Source organism: Caloenas nicobarica, chromosome 2 (assembly GCF_036013445.1).
Source record: "Caloenas nicobarica isolate bCalNic1 chromosome 2, bCalNic1.hap1, whole genome shotgun sequence".
Lineage (NCBI taxonomy): Eukaryota > Metazoa > Chordata > Aves > Columbiformes > Columbidae > Caloenas > Caloenas nicobarica.
Window position 1 is genome coordinate 53153096 of NC_088246.1, and position 22115 is coordinate 53175210.

The window sequence follows — 22115 nt, forward strand, 5'->3', positions numbered from 1 at the left end:
AGAAACGCAAATGTATAGAACCAGTTATTTGTTTAGTTCTCATGGACAGGTCCACAAATTCATATCTTGAAATGCTAAAGCATTCTGCAGCATGCATTTCTGAATACTGCATTTTATGTGGTATGCAGATTCTACATGTCTGTCTAGTTCATTTTGTAGATGAGGTCCATCTGTGTGTCCAGATGTGGACACATGTCTGTGCAAGATCCTTTTTTTTTTTTTTATTTGGAGGGGGGAAGTAAGGGGAAATAAGTGTGAAGTTTCAGATGGGCCATTTCCTGCTTTAGGCTCAGTTTGGACATGAAGAACAGACACTAGTCTGTTCTACCACCCTTTCTTCTTTTTTATCCTCCTGCTATTGGCAGGGAAGTGGTGCTTGTTTGCCTCTTCATCACAAGGTCCAAACTTTTAGGTATCCTCTTCTACCTGTCATGCAAACAGTTGAACTCCATCAAGAATGGTAATAAATAGTGGCTTTTCAGTCTAGAAGTGTAGCGCATGTTCTTTGCCAGCATCTGTGTTTTCCGTGTGTGTGCATGTCAGCTCATGCTGTGTCTTAGAAGAGTACGTATTCCTCTCATTGAACGTAATCACCATAATATGTTAATTCTTTGATAGAGACCTGTCACCTGCCATAGGAGAGGGTTTAGTAGGTTGCCAGGAGCCCCCATTTGAAGTGCTGAAACCTCATACGTTCACTTACTCACTGAGACAGCAACAATCATCAAGACCATGCAGAAGTGGCCTGCTCTCCTGAACATATGCTTATTGTCAATGGGGATTTGTCCTTCAATATGTGAAGTTATGGAACACCTGTCTGTGCCTTTTTGGAGAAAGAAGATAATATTTCTCTTCACCGCTGACACAGTATTTCTATTGACTGATGACTTCACTGATCAATTATGCATGTCAGACCCAGACTTGTGCTTGCAGATATGAGATAAAGCAGTAATAATGCTGCTCTTCTCAAAGAACGTTCCTCATTGTTCATGACGGTGAAACCAGTCTTCACCCAGCCTTGTAAACTTTCTTGGATTCCCCTTGGCCAGGCTCTCTTTTGCTGGGAGCCGAACTCCTGTAAACACTCCTAAATGGACTGTGGTTGCAATAATTTTAGAGACCTCAGCCCAAACTGCCTTGCTGCCTGTGGCTGTGTGAAAAAATAATGAGAACACGGGTAGCATGAGCGGCTGAGGGAACTGGGGCTTTAGCCTGGAGAAAAGGAGGCTGAGGGGAGACCTTATCACTCTCTACAACTACCCGAAAGGAGGTTGTAGCATGGAGGGTGTTGGTCTCTTCTTCCAAGTAGCAAGTGACAGGATGAGAACAAATGGCCTCAAGTTGCCCCAGGGAAAGTTCAGACTGGATATTAGGAAACTTTTCTTTACGGAAAGCGTTGTGAAGCATTGGAACAGACTGCCCAGGGAAGTAGTGGAGTCACCATCGCTGGAGGGGTTTAAAAGGTGTATAGACGAGGTTCTAAGGGACATGGTTTAGAGCCAGAGTTAGATTATGGTTGGACTCGATGATCCTGAGGGTCTTTTCCAACTGAAATTATTCTATGAAGAGCTACGTGGAAGGAGAAGGAGGAAGAAACTTGTTGTAAGAATCATTGTAAAGTGGTAGTTACAGTTCCCATAAGCTGTACTAAAGAGAGAGTTGGATCTACAGTAGTGCTTGACCATTTTGTCAGCGGTGTTTTACTGGTTTTTTTTTTGTAATTATGACAAAATACTGTAGAGTGTTTCTCTGGTCATGAAGACATAAAGCTTTGAAAGCTTTAGGAGTGGTAGTACTGTGGTGTTCTCCAGCCTGCACCATCGACTACATAGCATCCAGTGCTGACAAACACATTTTTTTAGTGTTCATAGTAAGTACTTTTATCAGATATTTTGCCCAGAGTGAGAGGCAACATGTGTGTTATTATAATGTATTTATAAGGAATAATTTAATTTTTCTCTTCTCTTTAAAACACTCAGGAAAACATTTTTGAAAACTAAGTTCAAAAGAGCAGGAAATCTTTTCTTTTTCTTTTGTATTCTCTAAAATATGTGTGCCAAATGCATAACATCAGCCTGACAGGATATAAAAATAAAAGTGAAGTTTTAAAGGAAACCCGTTACTCTCCCTAGTCTTCATGTTCAGTTTCTCTCAGGGTAACAGTTTCCGCCTTTCAGCTGTGGTGTTAAATCCTCTTCATTAACCAGGCAGGCTCTTAATGTAGTGTTTGGTATGGAATCCAGCAGTGTCAAGGGGAACTCACAGTCACTGGCAAACACTAAAAATAGGTCCTATGGTACATACGAAGCAAATGCATTAACTTTTATGAAAGCACGATGGCGTAACGGATTGCTGTGTGTATTGATTCTTGTGCGAACTTTTCACTTTGTACGTTTGAAAGCACACGGCATTTTAATGGGATTTCATGTGTCATTAGCAAATGCTAGTACCCGAAAAGCATTTCATATAATAACCGTAGCTTTACTTTTTCAAGTTGAAGTGCAAAAAATACAATTTCGGCATAAATTGCCTTTGGTTTACTAATTTACCTTCTCATTAAGATACTGAGATTTAATATTAAAGCAGTGTAGTCTGACGTTTGCGAATTGCTGCTGCCATTTCAGACGCTTTGCTGTGGCTGCAGTGGCTGTAAATGCAATGGTGGTGCAACAGGGAGAGGAGAACAGGATCCAGAGAGAAGAATGACACATACGTTAGGGGAAGTTTATGCAAAGTACCAGTGAGCTACATACAGTTTCAAGATAAGCTGAGATGGTAGAATAATTACTGGTTTGTTGTATGTGTTGTTGACATACATGATTAAGGAGGGGTTTGGTTTTGTTTTTTTAGATGCTTGCAGTAGGGTAAGCCTTTTTGTGGAGTTGTTAGCTAAATCCAGGTCGTTCTTGTTGTGGGCCTGTTAAGTACAGGACAAATTTGTTCTGTAGCAGATTGCTTTGAAGTATTTGGAAGGTAAAAATGCCACACTGTGAGAGTCCTAAGAGATTGGAAAGTGTGGGGAAAGGCTCAGGCTTTTTACGCTGTTGTCTGCCAGTGTTTAATGATTTCATCACATTCTTCATTATTAGATAAACGAGGTAAATAGAAAAAGGTACTGGTGAAGGAAAGGGGAATGCATTGTGTCGGAAAAGGCAGACTGTGCACAGCCCTCGACAAGGATCATTGACTAAAAGCGGGGTGTGCATAAGGAAATGTTGAAGTTAAATCTTTGTGTGTCCTTGATTTTGCTCCTTTATGTGTTGTGAGAATTTCTATACCAAAGCACTGTTCTTATCCATTTTTCTCGGTCTGTCTTATAATAGTTTGGATTGTGAGTTGTAAAAGCTGCTCTTATAGTGAATTTTCATTGAGTAATATAGGTAATGTAGCTGAACTGTACCTGTTTGGAGAGTTGCAGACTATCACAAGATTTGTAGTTAGTAACTCTATGCATTTAAGGTCAGGATCCAGTCCTACTAGTCTTGTAGCTAAAACTTCACATGTATGTTAGATATTACCATGCTCTGAGTTGTCTAAAATGCAGAATAGTCTTTGGAGAAATGTAAGAAAATGTTCTCAGTTGTGTTCAGTTGAACAGTGTATTATGTCAATACAAACCCATTGCTGGCCTGTGGGTCACACTTTTTCTGCAAGATATTTCCACTGCCTTTATTGAGTTTTCTGCAGAAGTGATGAGAAATGACTGTTTAAGTGTTTTGCCAGCTTTCTTGCTTGAATTGCATTTTCTACTTCGTGGGACTAGACTGCAAATCTAGAGTGTTTTCAGGTCTGTTTTTTTGCGCGGTTGGTTGGGTTTCATTTTGGTTTTTTTTTTTGCTATTTACATGTAGCTAAGCACTTGCAGTGTGTTTTGTGAGAGTTTAAATCAGTGGTGTGCGAGTTGAACATAATTAAAGTTTTTAGTGTACCTTAAGTTTAGAGAAAAGTTTGGTTTGTTTTTGTTTTTTTCCTGTGGAAGTGCTACTATGAAAGTATTTTCATAATAAAACTGAGGAAATTTTGAGGAACAAAAATTTTGAGGAAAACTCGTAATTGTCTCAGAACAAATTAAATAGTAATCCCTTTTGTTTCACCACATGAACATTCCATAGTTCAAATTGTTGCCTTTTACTCTTGTGTAAAAATAGAGTAATATCAGTCCTCTGAATCCAATATATAGTATTACTGAACATGAACTTCAGAATTTTAGTTATTTTTAATCATGCTAATAACGATGCTCAGTTTTGTTCTTTGCTAAGTTGACTTAGGTTTTCCCTGCATTCGTGTAAAGATGCTCAACTAACTGAAGAGACTTAAAACCTTTAGGAATTGTTTCTTGATACTCTTAATCCCTTGTATATTCTGCATTACTGCTTTATGTATTATAATAAACTGATTTCAGAGATGTAAAAATATTTTATTGTTGTTCTTTACAGGTTGCAAACAATCTTTGCAAAATTTGATGAAGTAAGAAACTCTGGAAATATGATTTCAAGCAACATCAGTGGTGAGTACGAAAGATGATGCGTTTGTTTTCAGCTTTAGATTGATACAAGATAAAATTTAAATACTAGCATTATCAATGTGAGATGGATGACTGAAAACATGTAAATACTAAGAAAATGAGACAGTGAAACAAACATGCTGCATTACTGGAAGTATTTGCTGAACTGCAGTCAGAATACAATTGAAAAAGGTGTTGAAACTGCATGGAAACAAGCAGTGAATCTTTAACAAGTTACATATGTGCTCAGTAGAGGATACAAGAATGCTGCAAAGCATTCATGCGAGGGGAGGAAAGATCAGATGAACCATATCCTATCTTACAGTATGTTTCTAACAGAAAATGGTAATTTAGTGATGGCTGTGTTTGATTTCTTCTCAGTTAAAATGATTTATAATGTTTATAATCCATGGAGTTTTAAATTATAGAAGTAAGTGACCGCAGCATTCCAAGACAAATGTTGAAGTTAAGACTGTACTTAGTTTGAGCTCTTTATTGTTGGTGTATTTCATGAAAAGAAAACCCTCTGTGCAGAGAATCCTTGTTGCTTCCTACTGCATTCTTGATACAGTATTTTATAGTATGAAAGAGCAAACCCATAATTCTTTCTTACTTAAAACTATAATTTAAGAAAAAACTGTTGCATAAGAGTACAACAAGGGAGGTGGTGTGACAATGGCTTTAATGTAGTTGGTTTTGAAAGCGTCATTATCAGCCTGCAAGGAATCCGTAGATTTTGGTTTACGGAGGAGGGTTTTCTGGTGTTCATTTTCCTTTCAGAGCAACTATGCTGACTGAAAAGGAGGCTCTTCTAGATCTAAAAAGTGTAATTGTGCAAGAGCAGAAATATTTTGAGGAATGCATATGATTTGTTAATGTACTCAAATATACCTTTTCATTTTAAATATTCTCACGCTTTTCTTCGTGTGAAAACAGAAGAGGCCGTAGGTTCAAAGGAATGTGTTTTTACGACCTTTGAGGCAGTAAGAACTTCTAGGCCGCATTCTGCTTTGAAATAAAACATTGCTATTCTTGAACACTTAAATACAAAAATAGATTTGTAAAGATTAATATTTTAAAAAATACTAATTTGGGGGAAAGATGTTTTACATAAATGTTCTGTTGGATTGTAAATTTACTCATTTTGAAAGGGTAAACCATTATCTCTTGTATTTGAATTTAATACTGCTGCACAGGTTTGAGAGGTTCAAAGATGCATTTTACATGTATTTTATTTGTGTTGGTAGTTCTCAGGAGAACAGAGAAAGTTGCAGGAGGGAATGTAAATGCATTGAAATAAGTTAAATATATCTGAAAATATGAATACAACATTGCTGGACTGGTTTACATAGCACTTCTGAGCTTTTTGTCTCTATTTTAAGAGAGTTGATTACGTTTCTCTTTAAACCATTTTTATCTCGTCTGTAAAATACAGATATTAATGCTGATCTTCAGCAGTATAAACTATTTATTTTGTCTTGTAGGTGGCAAAAGTTATTATGATTCTGTTTGGTACCATAGAGACAGAATCCCTTTAGTACCTCGGTTTCAGTATTTTTGCTTGAACCTAGTTTATCCGTTGCATCCATCTAGACAATTTTTTAATTTATTGAAAAGATACTCTTCCATTGTTAGTGCTTTGTCTTGGCTTTGTCCTTCATTATTCCCTGAAGGATAATTTGTGTTTACTGCTTGCACGTGTAGATTGAAATTTACTGTTGAATTCCTGTAGCCTTGTTACCAACTTTTGTTTTAGGAGCTTTACCAAACATCTTTGGATAAAGGCCAAATTTTAATGTCTAATTACATCTGTTACAGCGTTGAGGATTTTTGTAGTGCTTTGGATATTTTGGAGCTGGGCTTAGGAAGGTAGGGGGGGAACGTTTCCAAAGGAGGGGGGAGGAAACAAAAAACTGTTCAACAGGCTTTAATATAATCAGACTGGTGCAGCTCTGTAGTGGACCTTTTTACCAGCCAAAGGAGGGGCTTTTTGCCAGATTGAGCCACTTTCCCAAATAAGTTAACTGCACTGATGAGTTTTCTCTTCAGTGTGTGATAGATGGGGAAAGGCTCGCTTATACAGCTGTGGAAGATGTCAGCTTCTTCGTGGTCCCAAGTGACACTGCTGTGGCGGTAAATCTTTGTCGTGTCGACCTAATTTCTGAGAACTCAGATGTGACTGAGGAGTCTTCTGTCAAAGAATACTAATGTCAGTTGTTCAGTCTCTTTATTCAGCATGTACTGAGGAGAGGAAAATAAAAAATAAACCCCTCAAAACTCTCAGCCACAAGAATGTTTTCCATAGTATTTTAATAATCAAAACAAATATATATTTAAAAAAAAAAAGTTTTGTGCTAACATGATTAAACACGTCAGGTTTTAAAAACATTGTGTCGGTATGGTTAGGTATGTTGGGACAAATACAGGGAGGAGAGGAAAAGACACCGTACCTGCAGTCTCACGCGCATTGGTAGATTTAATATCTTGTTATCCCTGTGACTGTGTTAGAGCAGACCTGGCATGAACAGCCCCTTTAGTCTGAGCGTTACCATCTTCCTTTATTGAATCTGATGCCTGATAATAGTGTAAAGAGCAGCGAGTTACTGTTGGAGGCTGCCAAGACCCTCTTGGAGGGTCGAAGAGGCGACAAGCACATTGACACAAGTACGGATGGAGTAATTGGGGCAGGATGTACCAAGCAGTTTCAAAAGCCAACAGATAAGGAGGCACAAGGGCACTGAGCAAGAGTCCGTGCTTTTGCTCAGTGAGCGCAACTTACCGGCTTAAATAATATCACACTGACGTTTCCAATTGACCTTTGATTATATTTTTGAAGTTATTTTTCCCCCATCTTCCCTTGCCCTCAGCAGTGGGTAGTAAAACCAGACGTCGTTTCTTTAAAGTGAATTATGTGAATGAATTTGCTGCTGTGAAAACCTTGCGGTTTGTTTACATTCATAATGATGTTGCATATTAAGAGAATCATGTCAGGATGTTTGCCTATTAAGCGAAATCTTACGTGTGCTGCTATTTTTGCCCTTTCACTACACCAGAAATATATGTATCCCTGTAAACTGGAGAAGGTTCTTTAAAGCACCTCCCAATTTTTCAGCAAATGAATGTTCATTTCTATGGAAACAGAACTGGCAGCCAATCTCAAAGCTCAAAAAGCACTTGTTTCTGCTGCCTAAGATTTGTAAATACTGTTTTCTCTAACAGAATTTAAACAGATTCCTATATCGGATAGTAGTGTAAATTTTGAGACAGGGAATTAAAACTAGGGAAAATAGTAATATCGAGCTTTCTACTTTGCTTCGTCTAGCGGACAGAGTGACTTGAGCTGAATATAAATGGTACATCTCTATTCAACCCATGCAGTTTTCCCATTTTAATGGTACGCCTCACAGATTTAGCTTTACACACATAAAATGTGACAGGTAGGATAAAGTGATGTTAGTATCGCGGTTATGGGGGAGCTGTGTTATGGGTGATAAAGATGCAGTCGAGGCAAACATTCTGTTTAAAAAAAAAAAAAAGGGGGGGAGCTGGCAAATAAAAATCCGTAGCACAACTGTGTATGTGTTTTTCCACATTATGTTCTTGGTTTTTATTTTTCTTTGCTGTTTTCTTTTGGGAAATATAGTTACTATGGAGACAATGACGACACAGTCTGCCAGAGCTCACCAGTGTGGCACAGTGTGAACGCATGTAGTTTGGGAAATACGGCAACTGGTGATAGATGCCACAATTAATTTACAGGGGTTTGAGCTACATGTATTTCTTTTGCGTGCTCAATGTGAATGGTCAGAGTGTAGCCACATTATTTTAAATCTCAGTGGTTACTCTTGCTGCTTAATAATTTTAAATAGGAGAATTCACTGACCACTGAAGCGTAGTGGTCAGTTTAAGCCTATTTAGACGTAAAGGGCCTCAGCAGGCTGATGCTTCCACTGGTTTTTAAGGAATTTGCATGATATTTTGAACTATTACTCTGCAGAACTGTGCCCCGGCTACTGCAAATGCGAGGTTTACAGGCGCTGCACAGCTCGCTGTGCGTTACGGCCGTGTGTCCGTCTGCGTTTTAAGCTCTTCCTTAGGCAAGATGAAGTAAATTGGAACAACGTTGGGTTTTTTGTTTGTTTGGGGTTTTTTATCCATTTTATTGGATTGCACTTTTTCAGTATGCCACTGAAAACGTTGATTTGGGAGTAGACTGGAGCCAGGAGTTCAGGCTGTGGGTGGGTTTTTGTTCTAATTCCTGCACCACTGCCAAATGCCCTCCAGCATCTCTTGCCTGCCCGCTTTAAAAAGCTGCTTCTCGTAAAGTTTTGAGGGGATTTCCACGGAGTCCTGTCAAATAGCACCTTTCTTCAACGGGCTATCTTACGCCTCCTGTATTTTTTTTTTAAATTAATTTTTTTTTTTTTTAAATTGATTTATTTCTGCGGAACGCCCGTCCCAATGGAAGCAGCCGCGCAGGAAGCAGCGGGGCTCTCGCAGCGCGCTCCGCGGGGGGGACACGCCACCCCACGGGTGAGGCTGATCCCCGCGGGCGGGCGCGGAGCCCGCGGGGCACGTGACCGCCGCGGCGGGGGCGGGCGCGGGAGGAGGAGCGCAAGTAAAAGTCCCCGGTGGGACGGGGCCGGGCCAGGCGCGCTGGCGGGAGGCGCGGAGGAAGCGGGGCTGGGGGCGGTTCCCGCCTGAGGCGGGACTGCTATTTTGAAGCGTGGGCGGCGGCGGCGGCTGTTGCGGCAGGGAGCCGGCACCCGCCGCGGCATGATGGCTGTGGGGGACGGTGAGTGCGCGCCCCGGGGCACCGGCGCTGCCCCCGCCGGCGGCTGAGGGGCTCGGGAGGAAGGGTGTGGGGAGCGGGGGTCGTTTGCAAGCCCCGCGGAGGAGCGCGGGGAGCGGTGCCGGGCGCGCAGGTCGGGCAGGGCGCTGGGTGGGCGGAGGGGCCCGGCGGGGCCGGGCGATGCCCTCCCGTGTTGGGGGGGGGCGGCTCCGCTGCTCCGCGTCCGCCTCCCGGAGAGCGAGGTTTGGCCGCAGTAAGTCTGAACGGCAGGTTGACATCTCGTCCCGATGTCATTCGCTCCGGCCGGGGGGGTCCCTGGGGCAGCGGGCGCAGCAGCTCTGCTCGTTGTTTTTTGGGGTTTGTTTTTTTTGTTTGGGTTTTTTTTTTTTGGTTGGTTTTTTTTTGGTTTTGTTTTGGTTTGGTTTTGGTTTTTTTTGGTTTTTTTTGGTTTTTTGGGTTTTTTGGTTTGTTTTTGTTTTTAATTCTAACCACGCGTGGATTTCTGGGAGGGCCCGTGGTCTCAATTATTTACAACGCTGGCAGTTTCCACTCTGCATTTTCATGTTGGCATTCTGTTTACCCCTCTTGTCTCAGCCCTGCTTGTGTTAGCCAGCCGTGTAAAATAAGACTGAATTTACTGTCCCGCTTTATAAACAAGCATGTGTTAATCTGCTCTGTTTCGTGGATAAATTTATAGTAATCCGGTGTAGCTACAGAAGGAGTGCCTTGCTTCTAGTGCTAGGAATATATATTTAATAAAGACATGGGATGTTACTATGTTTCCTTCACTGCACAGTGTATTGTTACACAAACCAATGGAAAGTAGGTCAGTGAAGACTATATTGCCGTGTTTTGATTAAGAACTGGACATAGTGTTTTATCTTTATCACATCTCTTGGTTCTGTATGACAGCAGGTTATCTGAGCTTGATAACTTCATGACTTCCTACATATGTGTTATTTCCAGAGAAATGTGAGCAGTGTTCTTTTGGCTTGCAGCAAGTTTAGGAATGTAGTAGAAGGGCCGTGTTTTTACAGATGATTATATATATAGTTTTCAATAGCATTAAGGAAGATGGTCTATAAAGATCATGTACTTAGATTAAGTTAGATATTTTATCTGAATTTGCTGAAACATTGGTAGTAAGAGTCCCAAGACAGACCTTTTCTTAAGGTGTCCTGAAACATGTTTTTCTCTTAGTTCTTTGGTATGTTAGAGGCTAAAAGAGGTAATCAGTGTGACGGGAGCAGTGAAATTAAGGCTGGACTTCATAGTTCAAAAAAAAAAATCTGGGCAGTTCTCTGATGTTTGTATTTTTTTTTGTCATGTGATCTGCAAGACGCAAGAGAAGTCATGGTCTTTGTAGAACTGAATATGTGGTAAGCTCTTTCTTGTTGAGATTTTTTTTCTAGGAATGTTTTTCTTCATCTTTGTTTCCCTCCCATGAAGGAACCCAGTTCTCCACGTTGTAAACATGGATTGTGGTGATCTGCAGATTAAGGATGCAAGTTATAGTATGTTACGAAATAACTGTATTCCCTGGGCAAAGACATAGGATTTTTGTGGTTCTGTAATGGTCAAGGTTTATAAAATAAGGGTGGTTGTGGAGCTCTCTTCTGTATAATTTAATTCATCATTAACAAAGGCACTAAGAACAAAGTGCTGTTCAGGCAGTCAGCTGACGCTCTGTGTAGGAGCTTTGAGCAATAATGCCAGATACAATTAAGAGTGTGTGGGATGATTATGTAGCTGTTGGTCTCTCTTAAAACTACTGCTTACCACATTTATGAGGAATTCAGTCTTCTGACGTTGGGTTATGAAACTGCTAGGGAAAACAAAACCTTAGTTACTATTCAGAAAACTTTTTGATCTTTTTTTCTGAATTTAAATGTAGGTTTTGCCACGGTCTTTTGTTTTGCAAATATCCTATGCATCCTCCTAATATGTGCAACATAAAAGAAATGATCTATTTTAAGGTTAGTGATTCTGTAGCCTTTGAGAAATGTCTTTTCTTGACAAAATCACTTTTTTGTGGCCAGTATGTATGTTTAACTTATTATTTGAGACTATGCTGATTTTCTGGATGGTGTTGTGCAGATACTACAGAGAAGAGAATTTTTTGTTTATTTTATTTGGTTTGCTCACTTAATCAGCCTAGATACAGTACAAAATTGAGCAGGGTATGTTTGGAAATCTTATATGGAGGTGGTAGTTTCAACATTTTGTCTCGAATGCAGGACACTGACTTACTGTAACCTCTTGGATTTTTTTTCAGCTTTCTTGAGCACAAGCAGAAATGTAAATAAAATGTGGTGCTTAACTGCTGAATCTTAATCTGATTTCTCAAGTAAAGATTAAAGGGAAGAGCCAGATTTTCTGTTTGCTCCCATGTTAACTGGCTCAAGCTCTCCAATCTTTTGTTGGAAGAATGTGGAGGAAAAAATAAAAAGGCAGTACTGTGTTTGTGGCCCAGCAAGCAAATGGGCTGTTACTTCTGGTGTACCGAATGCGTGCCAGTGGGAAAGCACACGCTGTCTCAGTCTTAAAGGCATTTCACATACTCATGTGAATGTGTGTATTTGACCCATAGGTTGTGTTCTGAGGCTGCTGAGGAAAACCGGTCGGGAACCATTCCTCGCTCTGGATTTCTTGTTCCTTGGAGAGGATAATGCATTTCTGCCCTTATCCGCTGATAACCAGATTAGGGTGTTTAGGAGGTCACTGGCAGAATTGCAGCGCGGCACGTCGCTTTGTGTGTTCTCTTTGGGGTTTGTAATTCAGTGGCTTCCAGCAAGTGCTTCCTCACCTTGTTGTCAGTCTGTGCTCTGCTACCCTGTTTCCCTGAAAATAAGACAGGGCTTTATGCAATTTTTCCTTCAAAAGATTCTTACTTTTTTACATCTATAGCTGCCTGGACACTATTTAAATTGACTTTTTTAATGAACTGTAGCTAGGACTTTTTTTTGGAACAGGGCTTATATTTCGAGCATCCTCAAATCGTGCTAGGGCTTATTTTCGGGGAAACAGGGTACTTTGTTTCATAGGTAAGGGACTGTCTTGCTCCCAGTTGAACAAGATAGTTAGAATAAAGACAAATTTATCTGCCTAAAAGTATGAGAGGCCATAGATTAGACATAGGTTTTCTTAAGATGTACTAAACATATTGCAGTACCAGACATGAGGTATTTGAGAGCTATCTAAAAGCATATAATCAGCTTTGTAAGAGGACATATATGGTGCACAGATTTGTTGCACTAATATGTACTATGTATGCTATTTTGAATCATATAATGAATGAGATAAATCAACTTCTTTATTTATTAGTGGATTTTTATTTAAGTGTTATACAATGTAATGATGTTTCATGACTTTAAGCACTTGTCAGATTTCAGATGATAAAGCGTATGTGACTGGTTTATGAACAGGAATTATCCTTGTATCTTACTACATATGCATATCGAATTATGGTGTTTGTCTTCTTTCAAAATAACTTCATTAATGTATGCATGATCCTTGAGCACAAGAACAATTATCTTCCATTCCCTGATGTTCTTCTGAGGGAAGACCGTCTTCCTAAGTCGTTAATCTGATTAGTAGTTTCTGTGAAATGTGGGTGCCATACAGCTTTAATATATTACTTTTGGCTGAAAAAAGATTGACATATTAAAGGTACAGAGGCTATAGTGATGTTTGACACATTAGCTTGATTTAAAAAATATATATAAAATATTTGTAGTGCATATGCATTTCTGATGTGTATTTCCAATTTTACTTTCCTGAAGTAAGAGGGAAGAGGCTTTTTATTAATAAACCAACAGAGTCCGGTGAATGGTGGTAATGGAGCAATTACTGCACAGGCCTAGAAATTGCACAGGATGTAACTGCGGTGCTTTGTACCATCCAGAGCTGTTTCCTGGGCAGGGGAAGAAAATATAGTGGCAGAAGTTTCTTTTGGGGAATAAAAGTGCATTGTTTGTTCCCTTTTCTCTTCTTCTTTGGGCCTGTTTTTTTTAACGTGCTGACTGTTCCTGCACTGGATCCTTTCCTTGTGATTGCTCCGCACTCCTCCTCTTCCCTTGTCAGCAGTTGGTGGGCGCGTTGGGTTGGGAAAAGGCTTTACTCACTGTGCCTGAGAAATGAAGGACAAATACTGTGAGCTGGAGTTCTGTTGCTGTTCTGAACCAAACCAGTGCAAAGCTTCTTTTCATGGTAAGGTCATATGGTACTCCCAGTGATTAACAGAGATTCTGAGTAGCATTTTGTCTATAAAGTGCACGTACCGTTGCTAATAGCAGTAAAAGAGCACTGGGACAGTGAAACAACTGAGTGGGAGAGGGATGGAATGTGTAAACAAGCCAAGGGCTATATGAAAAGACAGTGTTTCTACTCAGAGAATGGATGAATACAGCGAGGTTCAACACTGGCGTGAATTAAAAAAAATAATTCAAGGAAGAAATATGCAACTTGGAGCATTTCTTTCTTAGAAAACAAAGCTGAAAACCTATGACAAACACAATTATTTTCTCAAAACCAGCATGGATTCTGGAGTGATAACTGCACTTTTGTTTTTGTTTTTCTATTCTAAAATAGCAACTACAAGTAAGTTTCGTCTTCCTGTTTCTAAATGACATTTTTCAAGTGTCAAAGGAATTTTTGGTGTTCAGTTCTGGGGAACTTGGGGATGGTGATTGTTGTTTTCATTAAACGTGAAACACCAGTCCACTAAAAAGATTTCCAGAGATGTTTAATCTGCCATCCAAAAGTGTTGGTTGCTTTTGAAGTCTGTTTCCATTTGTTTTTCGGAACAAGTTACCTAAGAAAAACAAGTTTTGTGTTACAGTTGAAATCCTTATTTGTTTTGAAACATCTTTGATTATTCCAAGCTAATGCTGATATTAGGTTTGTTAGGTTTTGTTTTGTGGTGTCTTTTTTGGGTTTTTTTTAAGATGTGTTTTGAAATAAGCATTAGAATTGCCAACAGCCTAACAAGAAATTTAAAGTCTAGTGAGGATTTTCTTTGACAGATGTTGCAAGACTCTTTCACATGACTAATTGGATGTTTACCTTCCAGGGTTAATTTTTGTCTTTGTTATCTATATAGATATGAGGAGTTTTTCCATACTGTTGCAAGTTATTTTTAATAAAGTCTTACTGTAGTAAATACTGATGAGCAAGTAAGCTATAATTGGGTCACTTCAGGTGTCTGAAATGCCTTCGGATGTGAAGGTTTTGCTTTATTACTCACTTGAATCAGAAGTTCCACTCTGGATATTGTATTTATAGAAGTACCTTAGTTGTAAAGAATCGTGGTTTGCATTTTGTGCGTTCTTTCCTTTCCCAGGTCCTTCATCAAAATACGCTTTGGTGCAGTGCTTAACTTGAAAGAGCCTTTTGAAAACCAGCTATGCCTGTAGATTCTTACAAGAAGTAACTACAGTTTAAATCTCAAAGGAGTTTCACAGCTATGTGGAGTATAGGCAATAAGATTTTCATGGTTACTAGTTTAAAATTTCTCTGGTACAGCTTTTCTTGTATTTAATTGATATGAAAATTCTTCTTTTCAACTGAGAAACACTTGAAAGCCCTCAGAGTTATAGGTAGTTGGAGCCTGAGGAGAAGGGATGTAGAGCAAAGCTCTTCACAGCCTGCAGAAGAACCTTCAAATTAGATATTTTTTGCTTTCATTAGATGTCAAGAGCTCCATGATGTTCCTTGGCCACCTAAACAATTAACATAGGTAGATTCACGTTTGCCAAAATATCCTTTTATTATTACAGATCGATTTGTGTGTTGACCTGATAAAAGTCCTTTGGTCAGTCAACTTATGCAATATGAGGTTTGCTATTGAACTTAAATGTCAGAAACATTTCTCTATAGATTTTTTTTTTTTTTTTTTTTTTTTGCAAACTATTCAGAAACACTGAGGGAAGCAGGCAGTATGTGTTACTTTGGGATTGGATGGTGTTCTCACAAAAGTTGAAACGGTGCCTACTAAAACTGCCCAGCTATAAACCAGGCATATTTGCCCTAATTCCTTAATTGCCATTTCTGTGAGTATGTGAGGTAGAGAACAAATTGGTCAGTGTGCTCAAAGACCATTAACAACCCTTTCATTCTTGCTGTGGAGTGCATGTTTTTGTGTTCAGAGATGAGTATTATTTTTCTAATTCGTGAAATACAGATATCTAAAGTAATTTTAGAGAAATAAATCTCTCCACATTTTATCAGCTGTGTGTTCATATTAGAGTTACACTCTTTGCTTCTAGGACCTGTGTTTTATTTGTGAATCTGAAAACGTAAAACACAAAGGCAACGTACAAATTGAATTGTAGAATTATAGAAAGTCCTGAGTTGGGAGGGACCCACAGGATCATCGAGACCAACTCCTGTCCCTGCACAGGACAACCCCTCAGTTCACACCGTGTGTCTGAGGGCGTTGTCCAGTTTGTTCTTGAACACTGTCAGGCTTGGGGCTGTGACACCTCCCTGGGGAGCCTGTTCCAGTGTCCAGCACCCTCTGGGGGAAGAACCTCTTCCTAATGTCCAACCCAAACCTCCCCTGGCACATCTTCCTGCCATTCCCTCGGGTTCTGTCATTGGTCACTAAAGAGAAGAGCTCAGTGCCTGCCCCTCCTCCTCCCCTTGTGAGGAAGCTGCAGCCACCATGAGGTCGTCTCTTAGTCTCCTCCAGGCTGAACAAACTCTGTGACTTTAGCTGTCCCTCATATGGCTTCCTCTCCAAACCCTCCACCAACTTCATGGCCCTCTTCTGGACACTCTCCAGTAGCTTTAGATCCTTTTTATCCTGTGTCTCCCAGAGCTGCACCCAGTGCTCCAGGCGAGGCCGCACCAGTGCAGAGCAGAGCGGGACAACCACCTCCCTGCCCGGCTGGCCATGCTGGGCTGGATGCACCCAGGACACGGTTGCCCCTCTTGGCTGCCAGGACACACTGCTGGCTCGTGTGAGTTTAACACACAGAAACTGGCCACACTAAAAAGTAATGTGTTTGTTACTAAAAAAGTTATCTATTGTAGAACTAAATTTGTCACTGTTAGCCTCTAATAGTAAATCACAATTAAAGCTCGCAGTTTGTAAACCTTCTTATTGATACTACATGATATTTATCACATGGCCCTTTGTTATCACATATACATGTTAAAGATGAATGCACATGGTCCTTATGTCTGCCTCTCTTATCTTTGCTGTGATGTAATTGATAGTTTGAAAAATCAAATCATTAAACTCTTGTTTCCATGTGAATGAATTAAGTATTGGAGATGCCGTGAATGGTTTCTTCCTCAATGGATGTCAGTCGTTTGATTGACTTAGTTACAGATACTAAAGTTATGGTCCTTTTTTTCCTCATGTTTCTTAACTTAAATGTATCAATAATGCCAGTCATATTGTAATTTATGGACAGTGGATTCTAAATATAATGTGTTTTAATATTAAATATATTGGTTTTAAAATAGGTCATTAGAGTCACTGAATAAAATACTGGTACTATTTAGAGTGGATACTCGATTCACAAGCGAAGGAAATTTGTGAAGAAAGAAATCAAATGATTTCTGGTGCCTTGGTAATTAAGACAGTCAATAATGAAACCAGGCCTGCTGAGCAAAATCTAGCTGTTGAATTACAGAATGTTTTAAAAGTGAATAGCAGGGTTTATACTTCGAGAACATATTTCAAGTAGTAGCTTTTTCAGAAGGTAACTTAAGCAACAGAGTGAAGCATTAGGCCAAAAAGGAGGTCTGAATTCAGACGGACTACAACAGTTAAATAAACCATAACTTTTGATATAAATTATGGATCTCTTTTGTGGCTCACAGATTTACCAGGCATCAAGTAAAAAATCTCTTCAAGCCTTTCTTTTTTTTTTTTTTCTTTTTTGTTATTACTGTTTTAAGTGAACTACCTTGTTTCATTTTAGTCACTGTCTGGATAGGAAGACTTTCTACAGGAGTACTCATATTCATTTACCAGAGGTCTTGATTGCTTCAGAAGTTACTGTCTTTCTCAGCTTTACTTCTCTAACATTTCATAGGAGAGCAAAACACTTGTGTTGAGGTAGACATAGTTTACTTTGTGCTAAAACAGAGGAGTATTCCCATCAGTTTCTGTGTTACAGCTACTGGGTCAACCTCTACTGTGTTTAAATTGTCAGAAATTACTGGTCTTTAATTTCTTCTACAAAGCATGTCTGTGTCATTTCTCCACTTTTTTCCTCCACCCTGCCCAAAAGACACGTTACTTGTTAACATTTCAGCGCTGGCCATAGTGCAGTGTGCCCCAAACAATGTGGCCTAAAGCAATAACATGTTAGGTATGGGCTTGCTTTGGTGTTGGTTTTTTTTTGTTGTTGTTGTCTTGCTGTTTAATCTTTAATACTATTTTAGGTGTTGCCTTGTCATGAATTCTAGAAACCCTTGCTATCTTTCTCTTCCCCCTTTACTATTAAAATGGTACTTTACTCACTAATAGGTTATAGACTACTAGGTGTTAATTCAGAAGGCTATTGAACATGCCTGAGGAAAGCTGTAAATAAAGTGAGACTGATTATTTCTAAAGTACAGTTATACTGACTGCATCTCCAGTTTTCCATAAGTTGCACTGAGTAGCGTTTGGGAAATATATAACAAAGGAAGGTCCAATAGCAAACATTGAAAACTGTCTAAAGGATTGATTGATTTTGTTTGTTTATTTTACCAAATTTAACTGGACTGTGGAAATAATTTTACAGATGCTGTGAAGGTAAAAAATACAGCAAGATTTGCAGAAACTGTCTTTGACTTTAATGGGTAAAAATGAGAAAGTAACTTACATGAGTTTAATGGAGTTATTCCAGAACTAGAACTAGAAACTGGGATGGAACTTCGCTTGGGAGCGAAGTTACCTCAGTTGCTTATTCTGGCTAGTTGCAGCTTTATTTGAAACCTGTATTTGAATCTTGTATTTCAGCCAGGCAACCGTAAGATGAACTGTAAGACCAGCTTTTCTTTGTGCCATTGCCAGTCCTTGTTATTTCTTTTCTAAATGTCTCCGTCAGGTCTCTTCAGTTTTCCATTCTTCTCTCTTTTGCCCTGTTCATTTAGATTGAGGTTTTCTTGTTGTGTGTTTGGTGGGTGGGTTGGTTGGTTTGTTTGTTTGTGGGGTGGGTTTTTTTGTGTGTGTTTGGTTTTTTTTTTTTCTTAAAAAAAGCACATTTGGCCTGAGCCTCTTTTGGTGAGCTGTAGCTGATTGATGGAAGGTAGGAGAGCTGTACTGCACTTTGCTTGTTGAAAAGTTAGGGGAACTTTATCAGAATTTGAGGGATCAACAGTATCAATTTAACTGGTTAATATTTGCCTCATTCCTGTTACTGACTGTCTTTTGTAAAAGACACTCTAGTCCACTGGAACTGCCTGAAGAAACTAGCATGTGAAGGAGTACGTTTGGCTTCACAATTGGCTTTAGTGCATGGGGGTTTTTTTGAACCAAGTTGTATTATTTAGCTACTTTTGTCATTGGTATTTTTAATTCCTTCCACCTCAGGAGGTTACCGTGGAAAAAGGAATCTCTTTTGGTAAGAGTTGGAGCTTTTGCTGATGAGCATCAGCAAATGTTGCACGGAACACGAGAACCGTTTGTCAGCGCAGAACCATAGGTAAAGTTGCCTCCTTTAGGAGTGTAAAGAGAAACAGAGGGGGTACCATGCAGTAAAGTTAAATCTGTCAGTAAGTGGCCTTACGCTACTTCTGTCATCTTCTGAAGAACCATGCTCCGTCATTGTGGGAAGTAGATTTTTGATTTTGAATGAGAATTTGCCTCCTAATGGTTCCAGATCCCTCTACCTGCTGTGGCACAGGGTGAATGCCCAGGAATTACGCCTTTACGGTCGATCTGAAGCATCTTAGGTGCGATTCAGCTGCCCAGACATAGATGTCTAGTGCTGCTTGAGGTGCCTTTCAGCGCCCACAGCAGCCATGCAGAGCAAACAAGCCTGACGGGAGACCCGTAAGAGATCTGTGCCCTTCTGGAATGTCAGCTGGCAGCCAGACAGGATGACCAGCGCTGTCTAAACTGGTTTTAGGTGACTGTGCTTAAGCATATGAATACTGTCCTTTGTGTCAGGACAAACAGATTCGGGCTGTATGGAATGCCTGATGTGTATGGGATAAAGTGCTTGCTAAATGATGTGGGACATTGCCTTGAAGTATGGATTAGAAGGATCAACTAACCTGATGCGTCTGTAGCGCTCGTGGCTTTGTTTTTGTGCTTGACAGAAGTTGTTGTGGGCTGCACCAGTTCATCTGGAATTGAGCTAACGATCCTGTCCCAGATGTTCTGAGTAATTGATACAGTTAGTGCTTGTAAATCACCAAGGGGAGACTGGCAGTCGGTGTCTTGGTAGGCGCAGGATGTGGGAGTGACTTGGGAAATTGTGAGGAGTTCATCTACTTGCCATTGTTTTGCATGGGCACGAATTTGCAATCATGTCATTATAAAGAGTTTGTGGTGTGAAAGAGGAACTGTTAGGAGGAGTTTGCAAACATTTAGTATCCCTTAGCAATACTTGAAAGGAAAATGGACGTTGGAAAGGGCACGTTTTTAACAAAAGTCAAAGTTTAGAAGCAGTTTTATTAAAGATACTATATTCTCTGGTTTGTCTGTCATTAATTTAAAATACTGTAAGTTGGTATTTACAACCTCTGTAGTGTTAGATATGTAAAATATCGATACTGGTACAGTATCAAGATTTGCCTTTGTGGTCAGCTTTAGTTCAGTGTTACTGCAGGGGACCCATTTTTTTGTTTTCCCCCATCTGTGGTGTTACTTGGGGATCTAGTTTAAGATCAGTTCGTTTGTGATTGTCTGCTTATGAGTAGCAGGAGTAGAATATAGATCTTCTATTTCTACAGCCATGTGGATGATACTGTATTTCTTTTGTTATTGACTGTGATTTATAAAATGATAGATATTAAATGTCATGTTAATTATATGAATCTTAAGATCAACTAAGGTAAAGGCTTGAATTGCAGCAACAATAAATATGTTTTAATTTTCTTTAAAAATATATATTTTTTTCTCTCTAGACATGAAAACTTTTAGATTCTCCTTTGTCTCTGGATGCATCTGAAATTGCCCTTATTGATCTATAGCCAAATCACAGTAAATAGGTTGTTTAGAACTTCTTAGCATTGGGAGTACTATTAGTAGAATGTTCTTCGTGTATCAAGTTTGATTGTAAGTGCTTATCCTTTGATATCTCTGAATACTTTATAAAACAGATACTACATATTTGTAATCTGGCCCCCAAGAGTAATGCTACAAGGCACAAAGCTATCACATATATTTTTGTTATTTTTAGTTCAAATTGCGTAATTTATTTCTTAAGGATTTTAGTATTTAAACCTTTGCAGTGGTTCAGAGTTTTGGTCTGTGTTCCTAATTGAAGAAGTGTGTCTGGATTTAATCTTAGAATAACTTTGGTAAACCCCAGGTTTTGAAAGAGTAAACTCAAGGGCCTGATGTGTCATGCAGGGTGTTTGGGTAGGTTTTTTAGTAGAAATATTCATTTGACTCCTGAAATGTTTTGTAAAAATGCATAGCAGTTCATTGATGCCAGTTCACTTGCTGCATAGTACCTGCAGAACACTTCTCTGTGGTACAGATCTCCTCCTTCTATTGGAGAGAAAACTTCTAATGCCTAGAAATTCAATCTTGTGTTTCTAGCTTTCTGAATATAAGAGCAACTATTTCTTGTGGTTCTGTTGGTTGGTTGGTTTGGTGTTTTTCATTTATTTGTTTTTTTGTGGGGGTTGTTTGTTTTTGTTATGTTTTTCTGCTTTGAACTTGTTCATCTGGAGGAGAACTTGTATCAGACTGAGAACATGAGCTGCTCATCAGGTTTCTTCAGGAGCTCTTGGAAATACTACATTCGAAGCTCTTCTCTCTGGAGTGTGCTCACTTCCAAAACTCTTTATACCCGTTGTGATTTAAAATGAAGATATGGAGTACAAGAACAGCCTTTTGAGGTTTAGCTGAGGTTCAGTGTCTTTCATTAATTGTTTTTTTTATTTAAGATGTTCTGTACATTGCTAGCAATTCATACAGCTTTTTATTCCTGTTTTATAGTAGCTCAGAGCTTTGTTGTAAAATGCTGTTTGGACAGTGCTTTCTCAGCTGTCAGGTGTATTTACATAGGTAAAATCTGATATGTTAAAAGTGTTGTTTGGACTTAAAATTACCTGGAATGAAAATTATCTAGCCATCTGAGAATGAGAGAGTGCTTGCATCCTTCAGATAGATTTGTTTTGAAATACCAGTTATATTTAGGCTTTTCCGACTCCTGTTGTAGAAACCAGCCTTGTTTGCAGACTGCGTGGGACTGACACTATGGTCACGCTTGGACAGTGACAGTGTGACCAAGGTCACGCTCTGCACGGTGGCAGCAGCTCCAGCCCTGGGCCATCGGCAAACCCAAGGCACAGAGTAAACACGTTTGGCTCAGCTGGCTGGAGCAGAACTGCGCCTTGATTACACCTTGCAGGATAACACTTACACCTGAAGCTGGGGTTCTGTGTGCTCAAGCACATGGAAATGCTTTTATGAGAGATAAAAACAAGTGTATTGTTGCGCATGAGTGGGAGCACATGGAAAAGAGATCATACTGGAAGCAAATCTAATGCTTTTATTAATGGCTATAAATACAGACTTCAGGTTTCAGATATTCACAAATACTGTTAAACATCTTTCTGAAAATTGAATGTCCCTAAAGATTGTGTGGGGTTATGTTGTTGTTAAAGCCCAGGGAAATAAAAGTGCGAAGGCCCAAA

General features: G+C 39.5%; 1 protein-coding gene across 6 annotated transcripts in view; it reads left to right on the forward strand.

Annotated features, from left to right (window-relative positions):
* The window catches only part of CLASP2 (cytoplasmic linker associated protein 2), a 151714-nt gene that overhangs the window by 35929 nt on the left and 93670 nt on the right, over positions 1 to 22115 (forward strand). For all 6 annotated transcript variants that reach the window (XM_065627458.1, XM_065627457.1, XM_065627462.1 and 3 more), the window contains exon 7: positions 4437 to 4507. In XM_065627458.1, coding sequence (XP_065483530.1) covers positions 4437 to 4507 — 71 coding nt within the window. The remainder of the gene's footprint in view (positions 1 to 4436; positions 4508 to 22115) is intronic.